At 51.7% G+C, this 13,345-nt stretch overlaps 1 protein-coding gene across 17 annotated transcripts in view; it reads left to right on the top strand.

Annotated features, from left to right (window-relative positions):
• The window catches only part of Camta1 (calmodulin binding transcription activator 1), a 767,538-nt gene that overhangs the window by 385,857 nt on the left and 368,336 nt on the right, over positions 1–13,345 (top strand). For all 17 annotated transcript variants that reach the window (XM_058572711.1, XM_058572707.1, XM_058572718.1 and 14 more), the window contains one exon: positions 706–841. In XM_058572711.1, the coding sequence (XP_058428694.1) occupies positions 706–841 (136 nt within the window). The remainder of the gene's footprint in view (positions 1–705; positions 842–13,345) is intronic.

The following is a 13,345-nucleotide window of genomic DNA, read 5'->3' as shown; positions in this document are numbered from 1 at the left end:
GAATGGCCACCGTACTCTTAGCGTTTAGCAAGGGGACGACTATTTTCCCAAGATACTGTGGCCATGGGCTGCGTAGGTGAGTTCACCTGGCATTACTGACAGCTGAAGCCCCAGGGGGCACGAATCAGGGCCTTGGCTTGCTCAGGAAGGAAGCCTGGGTCGCTAGTCCGTATCTAGCAGTAATCTACACGCAGGCAATGAGTCAAGAGCTTGGCCTCGGCAACTTGCTCTGCCATTGGTCCCTTCTTAACATAGTCATCTAGCGCCTGCGTTAAACTTATTTATTTCCTAATGCTGGGTGATGGATTAAAAGATGTGTAGAAAATCCTTCTACAGGAGATAAGATATTGCAGGCTGCACGACACCCGGCTCTCCTTGCTCTCTCCCTCCGGTTGCCTCCTTTTCAGTGCACAGCCCAGGCCCCCACATCGTACATCCTGATTAGTTTGTGGATATTACTAAGGGGATTTTTTTAAGCCTATCATTGACACATTTAATTCATTAGGTACCAAATCCACAAGCAAATTTTGGCTGGCCATAAAACACGGTTAATCCAGGGAGCTACAATAAAAGGTGAAAAATTATGTTCCAGCAAATGTGGAATATTGCTTTTCTGTAGAGACTTTTACTGGTCTACAATATCTTTCTTCATAAATTTGCCTTCTACTTGGTTCTCTTGGTAACTTAACCATTTGTTGTTTGCAGACCACAGAATGGCTCAATGATACTCTACAACAGGAAGAAAGTCAAGTACAGGAAAGATGGGTATTGCTGGAAAAAGAGGAAGGATGGGAAAACGACCCGAGAGGACCACATGAAACTCAAGGTCCAGGGAGTGGAGGTAAAGAGCAGAAAGGCTCTCCTGTCCCCAAATGTCATTTCCGGGCTACATTGGAGAATGGAATTGCTGAGAGTGATTCGATGCCAGCCACCTCTGTTGAAAGAATCTCGGTTGGCCAAGACCCCGGGGTTTGCTTTTGTTTCTCTGCCTCCATTCAAGTTTTCAGTGAGTCGTGGTGTGACTGGAGCATTCCGCTCTCTAGGGAGTCAATGGTGTGTAGATGGGGGTCTGCAAGGTACCTGCAGAATGGTGTATGGAATTACCACGGAGGAGCCTCTGGGTGCGCTGGGAGTTTGCAGGTGTCAGGGAAGAGGGGAAGCAGCCCACGGAACCTCCCTCTTGAGGCACCCCTTCCCCCAGAGCAGGGCTTTGCGTCCCTCTACCGACAAACCTTCTATCTCCCTCTGGGTGTTTCATCTGGTAGAGGTTAAAGATAATTAGATGGGATCACAAGTGTGTGTGATTCTTGCTGGGCTGTGGTGGAGATGGCATGGCAGAAATGTCTGGGCATCTTGGGCAACTTGGGTTTGGCCCCTGGATGCAGCCTGAGTTTCTTGCTGTTGTTCTGGTTCTCAGCCGCGGGCGGCCCTGGAGGAATCCCCTCACTCCTGATGTTGGGCACTTGAGGGCCCAAGCCAGGTGTGCCAGCAGTGGAGGGAGAGGGCGTGGGCCTGCCAGTCAGCCAGCACCCGCTTCTCTGCATTTCTTGCCTGTCCTGCCAAGAGACTTCCCCAGCGCTGTGCAAGTGCTGCCCGCGGCCAGGAGCTGAGAAGCTGATTTGTGATCTACCTGGTATTTCAAACTATCTTCAAATGCAGGAGATAGGCGTCCTGTCTGTTGGAGTGTTGAGTCTCTAGCATGCCACCCTGGTGAGGTAGCAAGGACTCTCGGGTCCCATGGGTCACCCGTCCACACTGGTGGTTTTTGTGATGCACTTTGTCATTATGCTTTTTTTCCTGTGTTAATCATGTGCTTTGATGACTGCTAAAAATAGCATCAAATGGCTTTTATTACCCTCTCCCCAGAGAGATGACTTTTGTTTTATGTGTATACGGTTTTTTTTTTTACACCCGATAACAATGCTTTATGAGGATGAACAAAGAGAAGTCCCAATCCGAGCAATCCCAGCTCCCTGAACTCTCCTGTGCTTGGTGTCTGCACAGCATGATTTAATTGACTGCATGGAACATTAAAATGCAGATTACCCAAACATGCTGCTCCAGACCCTCCTCTAGGACTGTGACTGGTGACCGTACACAGATATTAGCCATTGTTGCAGGGGGCAGAGTGAGGGGGATTTGGTCTTCAGGGAGGACCAGGATCTCCCACCATGGAAGAGCAGGTAGAAGGTGAGGGAAAGCGGGCCCAGGAGGGAGGGTCTGCTCACGTGGGGCCCCACAGGCCTGCAGAATCCACACAAAACCAGGCGAACAGCCCTGTGCCCGGAGGCCTCTGCATATTTCATCTTTAGTAATACGTGAATCAGGAGCTTCTAGGTGTAAGTAACAGCAGGTGGACCTCCTCCTTGGCAGCCCAGGGAAAAAGCCACAGTGTTCATTTTCCTCCCTAGTGTTATAAATTAGAATTGTCACCGGATGGAATCACAATGATTTATGGCTATTTTTAGGCCATATTTACGTTTGGAGTTATTTGTGGTCTCACACTCGCCGACTGCAGCGTGCCCCGCACAATGTGGAGGAAGGGAACCATGCAGGCAGTGGGTTTGGGAGAGGCCTTGGCAAGTGACACAGGAGCTTTGTCTCCAGGCCACCTATGGCCACATGTGAGGCTGCCTTTCCTCCAAGCTCAGGGAATTGACTCACTGGGCCACCAACAAATACCCACCATGCACCTACTTTGGCAAGACTGTGTGTGGTCTGTGGAAAAATCAGACACCCTGATCTCTGTCCTCATGGTCAGTTCAAGGACACAGCCATGTCTGTATACAAAGGCCACTCATAGTGCTGATAAGTGCAGAGATTCTAGGATCAGTGTCCTGGGAGTCTGGGGTGGGCTGCAGTGACCAGAGATGCTTCTGGGAGAGGCGGGAGGGCAGTGAGCTCCTGGAGTGGGTGGAGGGCCTGCATCTGTGTCGCTCTCGTGACACTGTGTCGCTCACCTTTCCCTAGAGAGTGTGGGCTGAGCTGCGGCCCTTTCATCCTGTTTAATGGCTCTGTGGCATCGCAAAGGGTGAATCCTTGAGCTGTCCCCTATTGTGGGCTTTTAAATGCCTCCCAGATCTTCAGTATCACTCGCAATGTTCCGCAGACACTCATGCGCATGTCTCTGGTGCACACATGTAGCTGGGTTCAGGGATTGCTGAGTTGTGAGGTACGGGGGTTTTCTGTTTTGCTGGAGAGAGCCAAATTGCTCCTAAGTGACTGTACTAATTACATGCCCACAGGCACTGGGAAAGACTATTTCCCCCTCACCCTCTTTCACACTAATGGATGAAAGATGGTACCCTGTCCAATGTGAATCTGAGTTTTTCTCAGTTATTAGTGGGGGATGGGCACCCTCTTTTACTAGTGGGAGGTTCTGCAGTGAATGCTGTAGGTGGGTGTGGGTCTTCAAACATCCCTGGAGAAGGACTTCCAGGTGATCAGCCTTGACTGGCAGTGCTCCTGAGTAGCTCTCCTCTGTCCAGAGTCGCAGAGCCCAGCGGGCAGCATTTTCCATCTGAGAAATTACAACGGGGAGAGACATGGGCTTTGCGCCTCACAGGGCTGGGTCCCTCCCAGTTGGGACCCCATTTCCTCCCTCAGTGGATTTAATCAGGCAGTAACTAGTACTAACTAGTACCTCCATCATGCCACAGACGATGCCTCCCCCTGCCTTCGGCTGGAGGGGGCAGAAGGTCTGGCATAGGGTCTGGAGCTGGGGTGCCTACCACCCACGCAGTTCCCTCAGTTCAGGGGCGGATGAAGATATTTAGATCTGCCATTTGCCACATCACCGCCTAAGCCTTGCCCCAGGCCAGGAGGACCTCCAGCCCTGCCTGGGCTCTGCGTCAGCTTCCTTTGTTCTCAGAGGCCGGCTCCACATTGATTTTCTCCGTCAGGCACAGGATGGGGGCAGCGCGTTTGAAGCTGACGAGCTGTTAGGGCCATGATTACTCGCCGTGTCTGTGTGCCGAGGAGAAGCTAGCTCGATAAGGTTCCAGGATGACAAAGGTTGGCAGGGAGGAGAGAAAGGTGGCTGCGATGCAGCTTCATGAGATGAAATCTTAGCAGGTCTGAAGTGGGCCTCGCTCCCTGCAGATCCCTGCCTGTCCACCTGGAGCCACCCAGGGGAGGGACAGCGGAGGTAGGCAGGCCCCCTGAGAGCAAAGAGCCTCTCTGAAGCACTGTCATGCCTTCAGGACCAGCACGGCAGGTGTCTGTGCCGGGTGAGGTCAGCTACGAGGAGGCTGATCATGGGAAGTCCCTTCCAGGCTCCCTGTACTTTTCTCTGGCCCAGATGCTGGCCCCACTGCCCTGTCTGGTGTTTACCCCTCCCACCTCAGAGTGCCAGGGTATCTCAGAAGCCAGGACAGCTCTTGGCTCCCCACTCCTACTGGGTCCCCACAACAGACAGGAGCCACCACCCTTGGGGACAGTCATGGGCATGGGCTTACACAGGGACAGTCACAGGCCGTGTACAAGGCATACCATCTCATCCATCCTTGTAAAAAGTCCATGCAAAGTACATATTATTATACCATTTTATAGACAAAGAGATTGAGACTCAGAGAGGGCTTCTCTCGCACCACATTATGCCACAAGTCAGTGGCAGAGCTGGGACTGGCCCTGGGTCCGCCTGGCTCTGAAGCTCATGCTCTGCCCTTAGACCAGAGGCTTCCGGCACCTGGGTGATATGGGTTGATTTTCAGGCCCAGTCGGCCCACATTTATTTGGCACAAACCCTCCATTCATCAGCCGGTCGCTGGAGGCTTTCTACCCACCAGATTGTGACAGGGACGGAGAGTACAGGGTCCCCGATCTCATGGGGAGACAGAAAGCCCAGTGTGCCCTTGAATTCAGGGTTCGGAGGCTGTGCTGGGAGGCACATGTGAAGTCCGTAGGGGGGGCACCCGAGGCAGGCTTGGCCTGAAGACATGACAGACACAGAGGAGGGACACGGCAGGGTCCATCCAGGTGACAGGGCAGAGATGGGAGATATCAGTGGGCAATGACAGTCTATGAGGAATAGCTCATGTGACTTTAAGCCACAGGTGGCCAGAATAGTGACAGTGTCAGTGTTCCTCCCAGCCCTCTGCCGGCTAGATATCTGCCTCCTGGGTTGGGGTCTTCTCTGCTCTGCTCTCCAGGTGTGCCTAGCTGCGGGCAGCCTTCCTTTGGGGCCTGTGGGTGGTCCTGGGATTGATGCTGTTGGAGCCTGTCCAAGACCTACCTTCTACCCACCCGGCCAGTTCTGCCATGGAAGGAACGCCCTGGCCGGGACCATCTTTGGGTGGAAACGCCAGCCCATCATTCTGACTAACTCTCAGACGTGAAGAGAAAGTTGAGTCTTGCTGATCTGTCTGTGCAGCCTAAAGTGAAGGAGGGTTTGCTTCTTCCTCTCCACCAATGCCTCCTCGCTGGACGCCCGGCATTAGTGCAGCAGCGGGGTAGCAAGGTTAGGTTTGGGGACTCGGGCTCATTAGGATGGTGTTCTTTATTTGGGCACTTAGGCCACATATTAACAACAACAAAAAGCACCTCTTTTTAAAAGTAGGAATGATATTGTAGTTACTGCATTAGGAATTAACAGGGCATGAAATAACTGTCCGCCTCGTGGCGATGCCAGATCATTTCAGCTCTGCTTGCAGCCATAAGATAAATAGGCGTCTTGCTTGCAGCTGATGGGAAATGTTTTAAATAGCCAGCCACAAACATGTATGGTGCCCAAATCAAGTTTGGTAAACAGCAGTGAACAGATAAGGAGGAGGTAGATTGGCTAATGAAACGACTGAGCGCAGAGGCTCACGGGGCTAGGGCCTGCAAGCCGACGTGCTTTTCACGTGGAGATACCATTTTTACTTTTTTGCAAAGGACTAGGTATCTGTCCGTGGCTGGTTTGTCTCCCTCGTGTCCCTGCGGCTCACTGTGAGCCTCAGTGTTTCTCCCCATGTCGAGGTCCAGGTGCCTTAGCCTCATGACTTCCGGCTCTTCCAGGGTCCTGCTCCGATTTTCTCCAGCCAAGGCAGCTGTTTCTTCCCCTAGATGTGGTTAGCACTGTGTCTGCACCTTGTGATGAAAGAGCTCGCTCTGACGGGACCTCAGTGCGTCCGTGTAGTAGACAGGTTGAATATTTGGTTGGTATCTTCCAGGTTGAGAAAGTCTGGATCCGGTGTGGAGGTAGTGGGTAAGCTGCGCAGAACGGGCTGAAAAGAGGAAGATAAGACAGTGTCACCCTGAAAACCCACGGGAACTTGGCAGTTGTTAAAATGACAGCTCCCTAAAGAAGGTGTTAGAGTGTCCCAGAGCCTTGCTTTTGCCCCTCCCTGAGGGCAGGCTCTGCTCTGGGACCCAGAGCCTTGCTCTGAGCAGTGCGGTCTGCGGAACCTCCAAGAGCCCCATGGTCGCCACCTGGCCTGCACCTCACCTACGCCTCACGTCAGTCACTACCCACACCTCACTCCCACTGGCTGCTCACCTGGGCCTGGGCCCAGGTCTTCTCCTTCCTGACTTTGAGTGTGGTGGTTAGGTGTCTTTGTCTTCTGACGTCTCCAGTGGAGGAGCCCATCTGTCCAGTGGACCCTCGGAGCATCCCCCGTGTCTCCACTGGCTTTTGGTGATCTTAATTTTTGTGTAGCTTTCTGCTAATATGCTAACAAGTTAAAAATTTCCTGTTACCTGGTTGTGCTTTGGTAGGATTCAATCAGGAGTTCAAATCCATAACCTTTCCTCTAACTTCTAGTTACTGAGCGTCCCTGGTGACATGTCCCACCCATTCATATAATTAAAATTTTAGCTAATAAATGGAATTAAGCTAGCCATGTTTCTAGGTGACAAAGTGGCCCTTTCTGGTCACATTCCATGCTGTTCACCAGGCCTGGTGGGAAGGTGCTCTCGTAGTTTGCCCGTGTCACTGGGGTCCACAACACACATTCTTCTCACAGCCCTGGGGGTGGGAGAGGCTGACAGTCTGAGAATGTGCTTCAGAGGAACACAGCGCGGGGTGGGGGGGACAGCCTCTTCGGCTCCTTCATAAGGACACTAATCCCAGGTGAACTCATGAGCCCATCACCTAAAGGTCCCACCTCCCCAGCCGTCCCACTGGGCTTAGCCTCCAACAAAGGCACTTGGAGGTGGCATAGCCAGCCAGTGGCACCCTCTCAAGGCCCCTCTTGGCTCGCAACAGCCAGGTGACAGCAGCAGCGAGGATGGCACTGAGTACGGACTTCACCGACACCTGTCTTGCGTGTCCTTTTATGTCCATTGTCCCACTCAGTACTGACAGTACCCGGATCAGGTGGGCTTGCCTCATCTTAAAAATTCTATATTTTCAAACATCTAGAGATATTTTAATTAGAAAATTAAGGCAGTGAGTTATCCCTCAGGTTCTAAATGTGCCCATGAATTAAGTCATTCACATCTCCACTCAGAAGGCAAAACAGCCTTGAATCCCATCGCTCCTAAGTCTCTTCCAGTAAAGAGTGAGCCCACGCCATGCCGGAGGGCAACCCTGCAGTGCCAGCATGGGTGGCGACCCGTAAGACATCTGCTCGTGCCGCGCCCGTCCGCATTCTATCCAGGGACTGCCATGAGACCCAGCCACCCCTGGCTGTGCACTTTCGTCCTCAGGAGCTGGTCCCCAACCATGGACATCCTGCATAACTCACTGCCAACCTTAGCTGTGATTTGATGCAAGTCCTTTGGGGACTTTTATATTCCCACGTGAGCTTTGCTTGGGGTGACAGAGCTGCTGGCTTCTGGCAAGAACTTCCTGTTCCACTGTTCTGAAGCTGTAGGGGTCACACTTCCAGGTCAGGCTTGTGTGACAGTGACTGTGTGTGCGCTGGTGCTGGTCTCAGGAAGACCTGAGGAGTACACAGGCTTATCTCAGTGTCAGGGAGGACTCGGGCCACTGTCAGGGGACCCATGTGCCGCCAGGGTGGGGCCCTTTTGCTCCCTCTGAAAAATGAGTCCCTCTCAAATTTGCCTCTCAAATACCAAGGCACGGGACCCAAGCACAGGCCTGGGTGTAGCTTCAGAGTGTAGCTCCTGCCAGCCTGCTGGGAGAGGAGCTTGTAAGGAAGACGTGCCAGGGACCCTGAAGGAGGCAGGACTCTGCCTTCCTCCTGTCCCCGGTAGACGACAGTGGGGACATATTTTGTAACATCCTTTTTAAACTGGACTTGAGAGCCTGAGTGAGCCGGAGCTCCCTGGCCGAGGTAGAGCCTGGAATGCTGGGCTCAGTCACCCTGGCGGCCCTTGCCATCACTGCAGTGTGGCCCACAAGGGCCCAGATGGAAATGTTATCATGTCCAGTGATGACTTAGGTCCTTGAAGGCCATGGTCAGACTGGCCCAGGCCACTCTGCTGGACCCTGACCTGCAGGGTAGAGGCACTGTCAGCACCCCACGTGCATTTCTGGCCTCAGCCAGAGCAGGTGTGCATTTTAAAACCATGATATATGTTCTTCCCCTTGGTAAATGACCAGATGGGGTTGTTTGTGCTGGGTAAAGAATATCTCTGGCCTTCGCTTGACTGAGTCGTAAAATATCGATCTTCTCTATCTTTCAGTCCCCTGTATTGCTAGGGAAATTCCCTCCTGCCACCTGCCACTGTGGCTTGTGCCTGTGAGGCACCTACGCTGCTTTGATACAAATCTCCGGACTGGCTCCCGGGGAGTCACACTGGATGCACTTGAGTTGACATGGGTTAGTCACCAGCAGAGGGAAGGGGAAGGATGTGCAAACTAATTAGGCCACATCACTCAATCTGGGTGGTTCCCACACTGCCCCCCCCCCCATGGAGGTAGAGGAGCAGATAAGAACTTTGGCTACCCATGGGAGTGGAGCAGAGAATGAGCAAATTAAAGAGGGGACAACAAGCCACAGTGCTCTGGCCAGGCTGCTTTGGGAGCCAGTGCCTCGGTCTCAGGTTTTCTGCTCTGGGTGGCTTGGGTTTCTGGCAGCTGAGCTTCCCATGTCTGCCCTCCCCTGATGCAAGGGTAGAACTGTTGTAGACAGCGAGGATTTCATGAAGGAACACCTCTTGCTCCTTGAGCTTGGATGGGCAAAAGACCTTCCGTCTCCTCTTTATATTTCTTAATTCCCCCTCAGGGAATGCCCTGCTTCCTGTTACGTAAGGCTGGTGTCCCGCTTCTGCAACACCCCAGACGGCACAGAAAGGCAGCGGCCACGGTGCTCCTTGGCGCCCAGGGTCAGCAGGATCAGCTTCTCCCAGGGGCCTGTTGGACTGCAGCATGCCCCTCCGTCTGGGTCCCCGCCAGCCTGCTCTTTGAATTAGGCAGGCCCATGTGCGCCTGCGTTTGGAAGTACGGACTCATGTCATCCTCTTGCCACTGGTAGGGTCCCGCCTGGGGGCAGGGGGTGTCTAACCACCTTCCAGGCTAAATTTTGTTTATCTTAGTTTGTGAAAAACACCTAAAGGAAAAATTTAAAGGTTAGTATTTAATTCCTGATTATATGGCTTAATCCCTGGTTATATGGCTTGAGCCTGTCATTCCTCATTCTGCCCTTAGCCATGGTGGATGGAGAATAGCAGGTGCCCAAAAGCAGAACACACCAACTAGAAATGACTGGACAGTCCCCCAACCTTCCGTTGTCCAGGGAAATAGCCCTGTCTGTGTACTCTTAGCTGCTCTGGATAGGACCCTGACTGTCCCTTCACTGCCAAGGCTAGTGCTTGGTGTGGTACTTGGTACACATTTGGTGCTCATTAAATATTTTTGAATGAATGAATGAATTTTGAATAAATGGACTTTTTCTGTAAAGGGCCAAACAGTAGGTATTTCTGACTGGTGACTGGATGGTCTGTTGCAATAACTCAGTTCTGCCATTGTGATATGAAAGCAGCCACTGAAGATAGTCAAGGAATGGATGTGGCTGTGTTCCAATAAAACTTTATTTACAAAGGCAGGCTGTGGGCCACATTTGGACCAGGGAAGTAGTTTGCTCATCCCTGTTTTAGGTTATGGCAGCAGTTTCTGGAAGGAGGGGGTGCTTTGGGAGCTGGGAGGGCTTGTGGGGCGTCATCAAGGCCTTCCACAGGAAGGATCTCAGTCTGGCACCAGAGTGTCCTAGCACTCAGGTTCACAGTGGGACGCTGTTGTGCCACTCATGCTCAGCTCATATTTCCGCTGAGTTAACTCTTTTATTCACAATATACCTGGGAGGGGTTTCTTCTTTTCCTTTATTTTTAGTGGCAAAATGTCCACATGGCATAGACTTATTGGCTTCACTCCAAGTTGTCCTCAGTCTGAAAAAGTCTTTTGCAAAGAGCGGTTGGGGTGGAAGTTGGAAATGTCCTGTCTCCCCTGGAAGCAGGGGTGCTGCCACACGGCATCATGGAAGCACCCGGCCAGCCTCCGTGATGCACTCTGTCCAGGGGGCAGTTGAGCCAACAGCGTGTGGTCTCATGAGACCCAGGGCTGGGGGGGGGGGGGCTTGAAGGACTAGGATGTCACTGAAGAGGAAAGGTGACCTGCCTGCTCTCTAGGCTTGAAGTGCTGAAAGGAGCCCAGCCACTTGGACGTGGCTAAGTCCCCTCGGATCGTGACTGTGGGAGGTGCAGATGTTATTTGTCCATGTTTAAGTGCTTACATGACAGTACGAGGAACTGCAGGGGCGATTTACGTACAGCTTTTTGATGGATGCAAGAGGCAGACATTTATTACAAAAGCATAAGAAATGTTGACTCTTCACGAATTGATTATTTAGAACTCATTTTATTAAATATTCTAGATGGTGTGTGATAAACTGAACCTCTGTTGGTTTGCAGTTTAATGATTCACTTGTCTGTAGTGTGAGAAGGAACCCAAAGATTGGGCTTGCCATTTCAGAAGGAGGACGTGGATTGTTATTAGATTTGGGACAGGCCTCTGGAGGAGCCCCCTGAAGGGAACGCTCATGTGGACAGTCCCTTCTCTGTGCAGAGCCCTCATGCTGCACCTCTGCAAGCAGAAATCCCACATCGACTGGCATGGGCCTCCCCTCCCCCTGGCTGCTCATGTCCTCACTCGTGGATGACCTCCTCACGCCTTCCTTGGTACGTTGCATTCATAGTTCTTCAATCTCCACGCTCCCCATCCCCCATGCTGAAAAGCTCTGCTGAGGTCTCCGTCTTCACACTGGAGATGCTCATTGAAACCAGGGTAGTGTATTCACCCTGGCCCTTTTGTTAAAATGTCATACAAAATTCAACTTCTTGGGGCTCACTGTGAGTGAGTGTTGGATCTCAGCACCCAGTGGAAGTGCAGCCAGTTCCTGGGGCAGGATTGCTCTGAACCAATGCTCACTGAGGCCAAGGGCAGTGGAGCTCATCAAGTGGGTAAGGGCTGAGGATGGCAGGTCGGACGCTTGGCTTCCCGGGCTCTGGACTCACTCTCATTCACAGATCCCATGAGCCAGGTGGAAGTGGGCAGTGCCTTGTGGCTCTGTGGCCGTGCAGCCCAGCACCTGAGGACAGACGGCACTCCCAGGGGGACATCAAAGGTGTTCACCTGGACAGTTTGGGCTTCCAAGTACTCCACGACTTCCTTTCATTTCCCAAGCTGTAGGCGGACGGTGCGGGCTGCAGTCTTTCCCACAGGACATGGCGGGAAGCAGAGCTAGGGACTCCCACACCCCACCCCCTTCCCCAGGATTCCTTGCACCCACAAGCTACCCAGGCCTTCTCCACGGTGCAGTGCTCTGGCCCATACTGTGCCTGCCTGCCCCCATCTTGTCACGTGCTTCTATACGCAGAATTGGGCCCAGTCTTCAGTCTAACACCGTGTCAGTGCAGTTTCCCCAAAGAGCACGCCCTGAGCTCTTCGGCGGTTATTTCTTACCAACAGAATCTGCTTGACTTTCCTTCCACACGCTAATCAGTCCACAAGGAAGCGAGTTTCGCTGCTGACCTTTAATTCTTTAATTGCTGTGAAATAGTTGAAAGAGTCTGAAATTACAGCCTCCCCCTAAAGGTGGGCATAATGAGGCTCCCTCGGTCTCTTCGCAGCCAGCAGGGCTGCCTCTCCGCCCCGGGGTTCTGTTCTCATCAAATCCCTCCGTTTCTCCTCCTCTTCGAGTGGAGGGCAGCACCCGTTCATCTCCCTGCCGCTTGCCGCCTGCTCTCCTGTCTCCCCAGCACCTCGCACAGTAGGGCTCACCTGCAGTCTGGCACATCTGGAGGGGGCACACCTGAGCTGCGGTGCCCTGGGAGTGTGGAGCAGAGGTCTGTGTCACCTGGTGCTGGTGCCAGCAGCCTCGTTCCACCGCGGGGCTGGTCACATTTGCCTTTTCCTGGAAGGCGATTAAGTAACCGCATTGAAGCATCTTCTCTCTCAAATTAATGAATACTTTCAGACACAATATGAAATGTTTGGAAATGAGATGCAACACAGGATTTTGGCCGTATTTTTTTTTTCCCTTTCACAACACCTGGCAATAAAATTCTCAGGCTAAATACCAGATGAGCAGGCGCTTCATTATGTATAGCAACTTCGTCTATAACTTTTTTTAAGCCCTCCAGATGGAAGCACGGTATAAATGTGGAGAGGCTGAGAAGGGAAATGAAAATAAATGCACTAAGAAATAAAGAATCTGTTTTTTATACTTTCTTTTGCAAATAGTGTTTGCAATGACATATTGTGAATGGACTGAATTATAACAAAAACAGAAATGAAACAGAGCTCGGGGGTAGGAAGAGCAATTGTTACACTTACTTTAACTGATATAATGCAGAGCCACGCTTTTTACACTCAATTAGTTTGCACATTGTGTTGGACACAAACCAGAATGTAGAACATTTTTGGGTTTTGTTTTTACATGATTAAGGGAGATGAGATGAAATAAATTCAGTAAATTACCCTCCATTCCTTTTTGGTCTGAGATGTTTGTGTTTGTTTTCTCCTTACCCCTGGTGTGGAGTGAATGAGCCTCATTTCTTTGGGTGGAGGGGCCGGGGCGGCAGAGGCCCAGCCTCACCTCTGTTCCCCAACAAGATTTTCCTCCGGAGATGGATGGGTTTTCGGTGGAGTTCCTTCTTCCACACCAGGGCCATCTTTTGCTGCGTAAACAAGGTTGTGAATCAGAATTTATTTGCATCTGATGTTTGAGTGCATTCCGTGCTTCGGCTGTGAGGAAGGGGAGCGGGCGCGATGGAGGCCAACAGATGTCAGTGAGCATTTAGGCAGCCGAAGTGTTTCCAAGACTATGTATTTCAAGATCCTTGTTTAATTTATTTTGCTTAATTATCCTTCCTTGCATTTTTAATGCTGCTAATATGGTAATATTAAGAATTTCAGTGTGTGATTATGCGTTGCTCATTTCTGGATTGAGAGGCGAGAGGA

Source organism: Marmota monax, unplaced genomic scaffold (genome assembly GCF_021218885.2).
Source record: "Marmota monax isolate L192 unplaced genomic scaffold, Marmota_monax_Labrador192_F-V1.1 WCK01_AAM20220418_F8-fsc00080, whole genome shotgun sequence".
NCBI classification, from domain to species: domain Eukaryota; kingdom Metazoa; phylum Chordata; class Mammalia; order Rodentia; family Sciuridae; genus Marmota; species Marmota monax.
The sequence above is the reverse complement of the archived record's forward strand: the minus strand, read 5'-3'. Positions and strand labels throughout refer to the sequence as shown.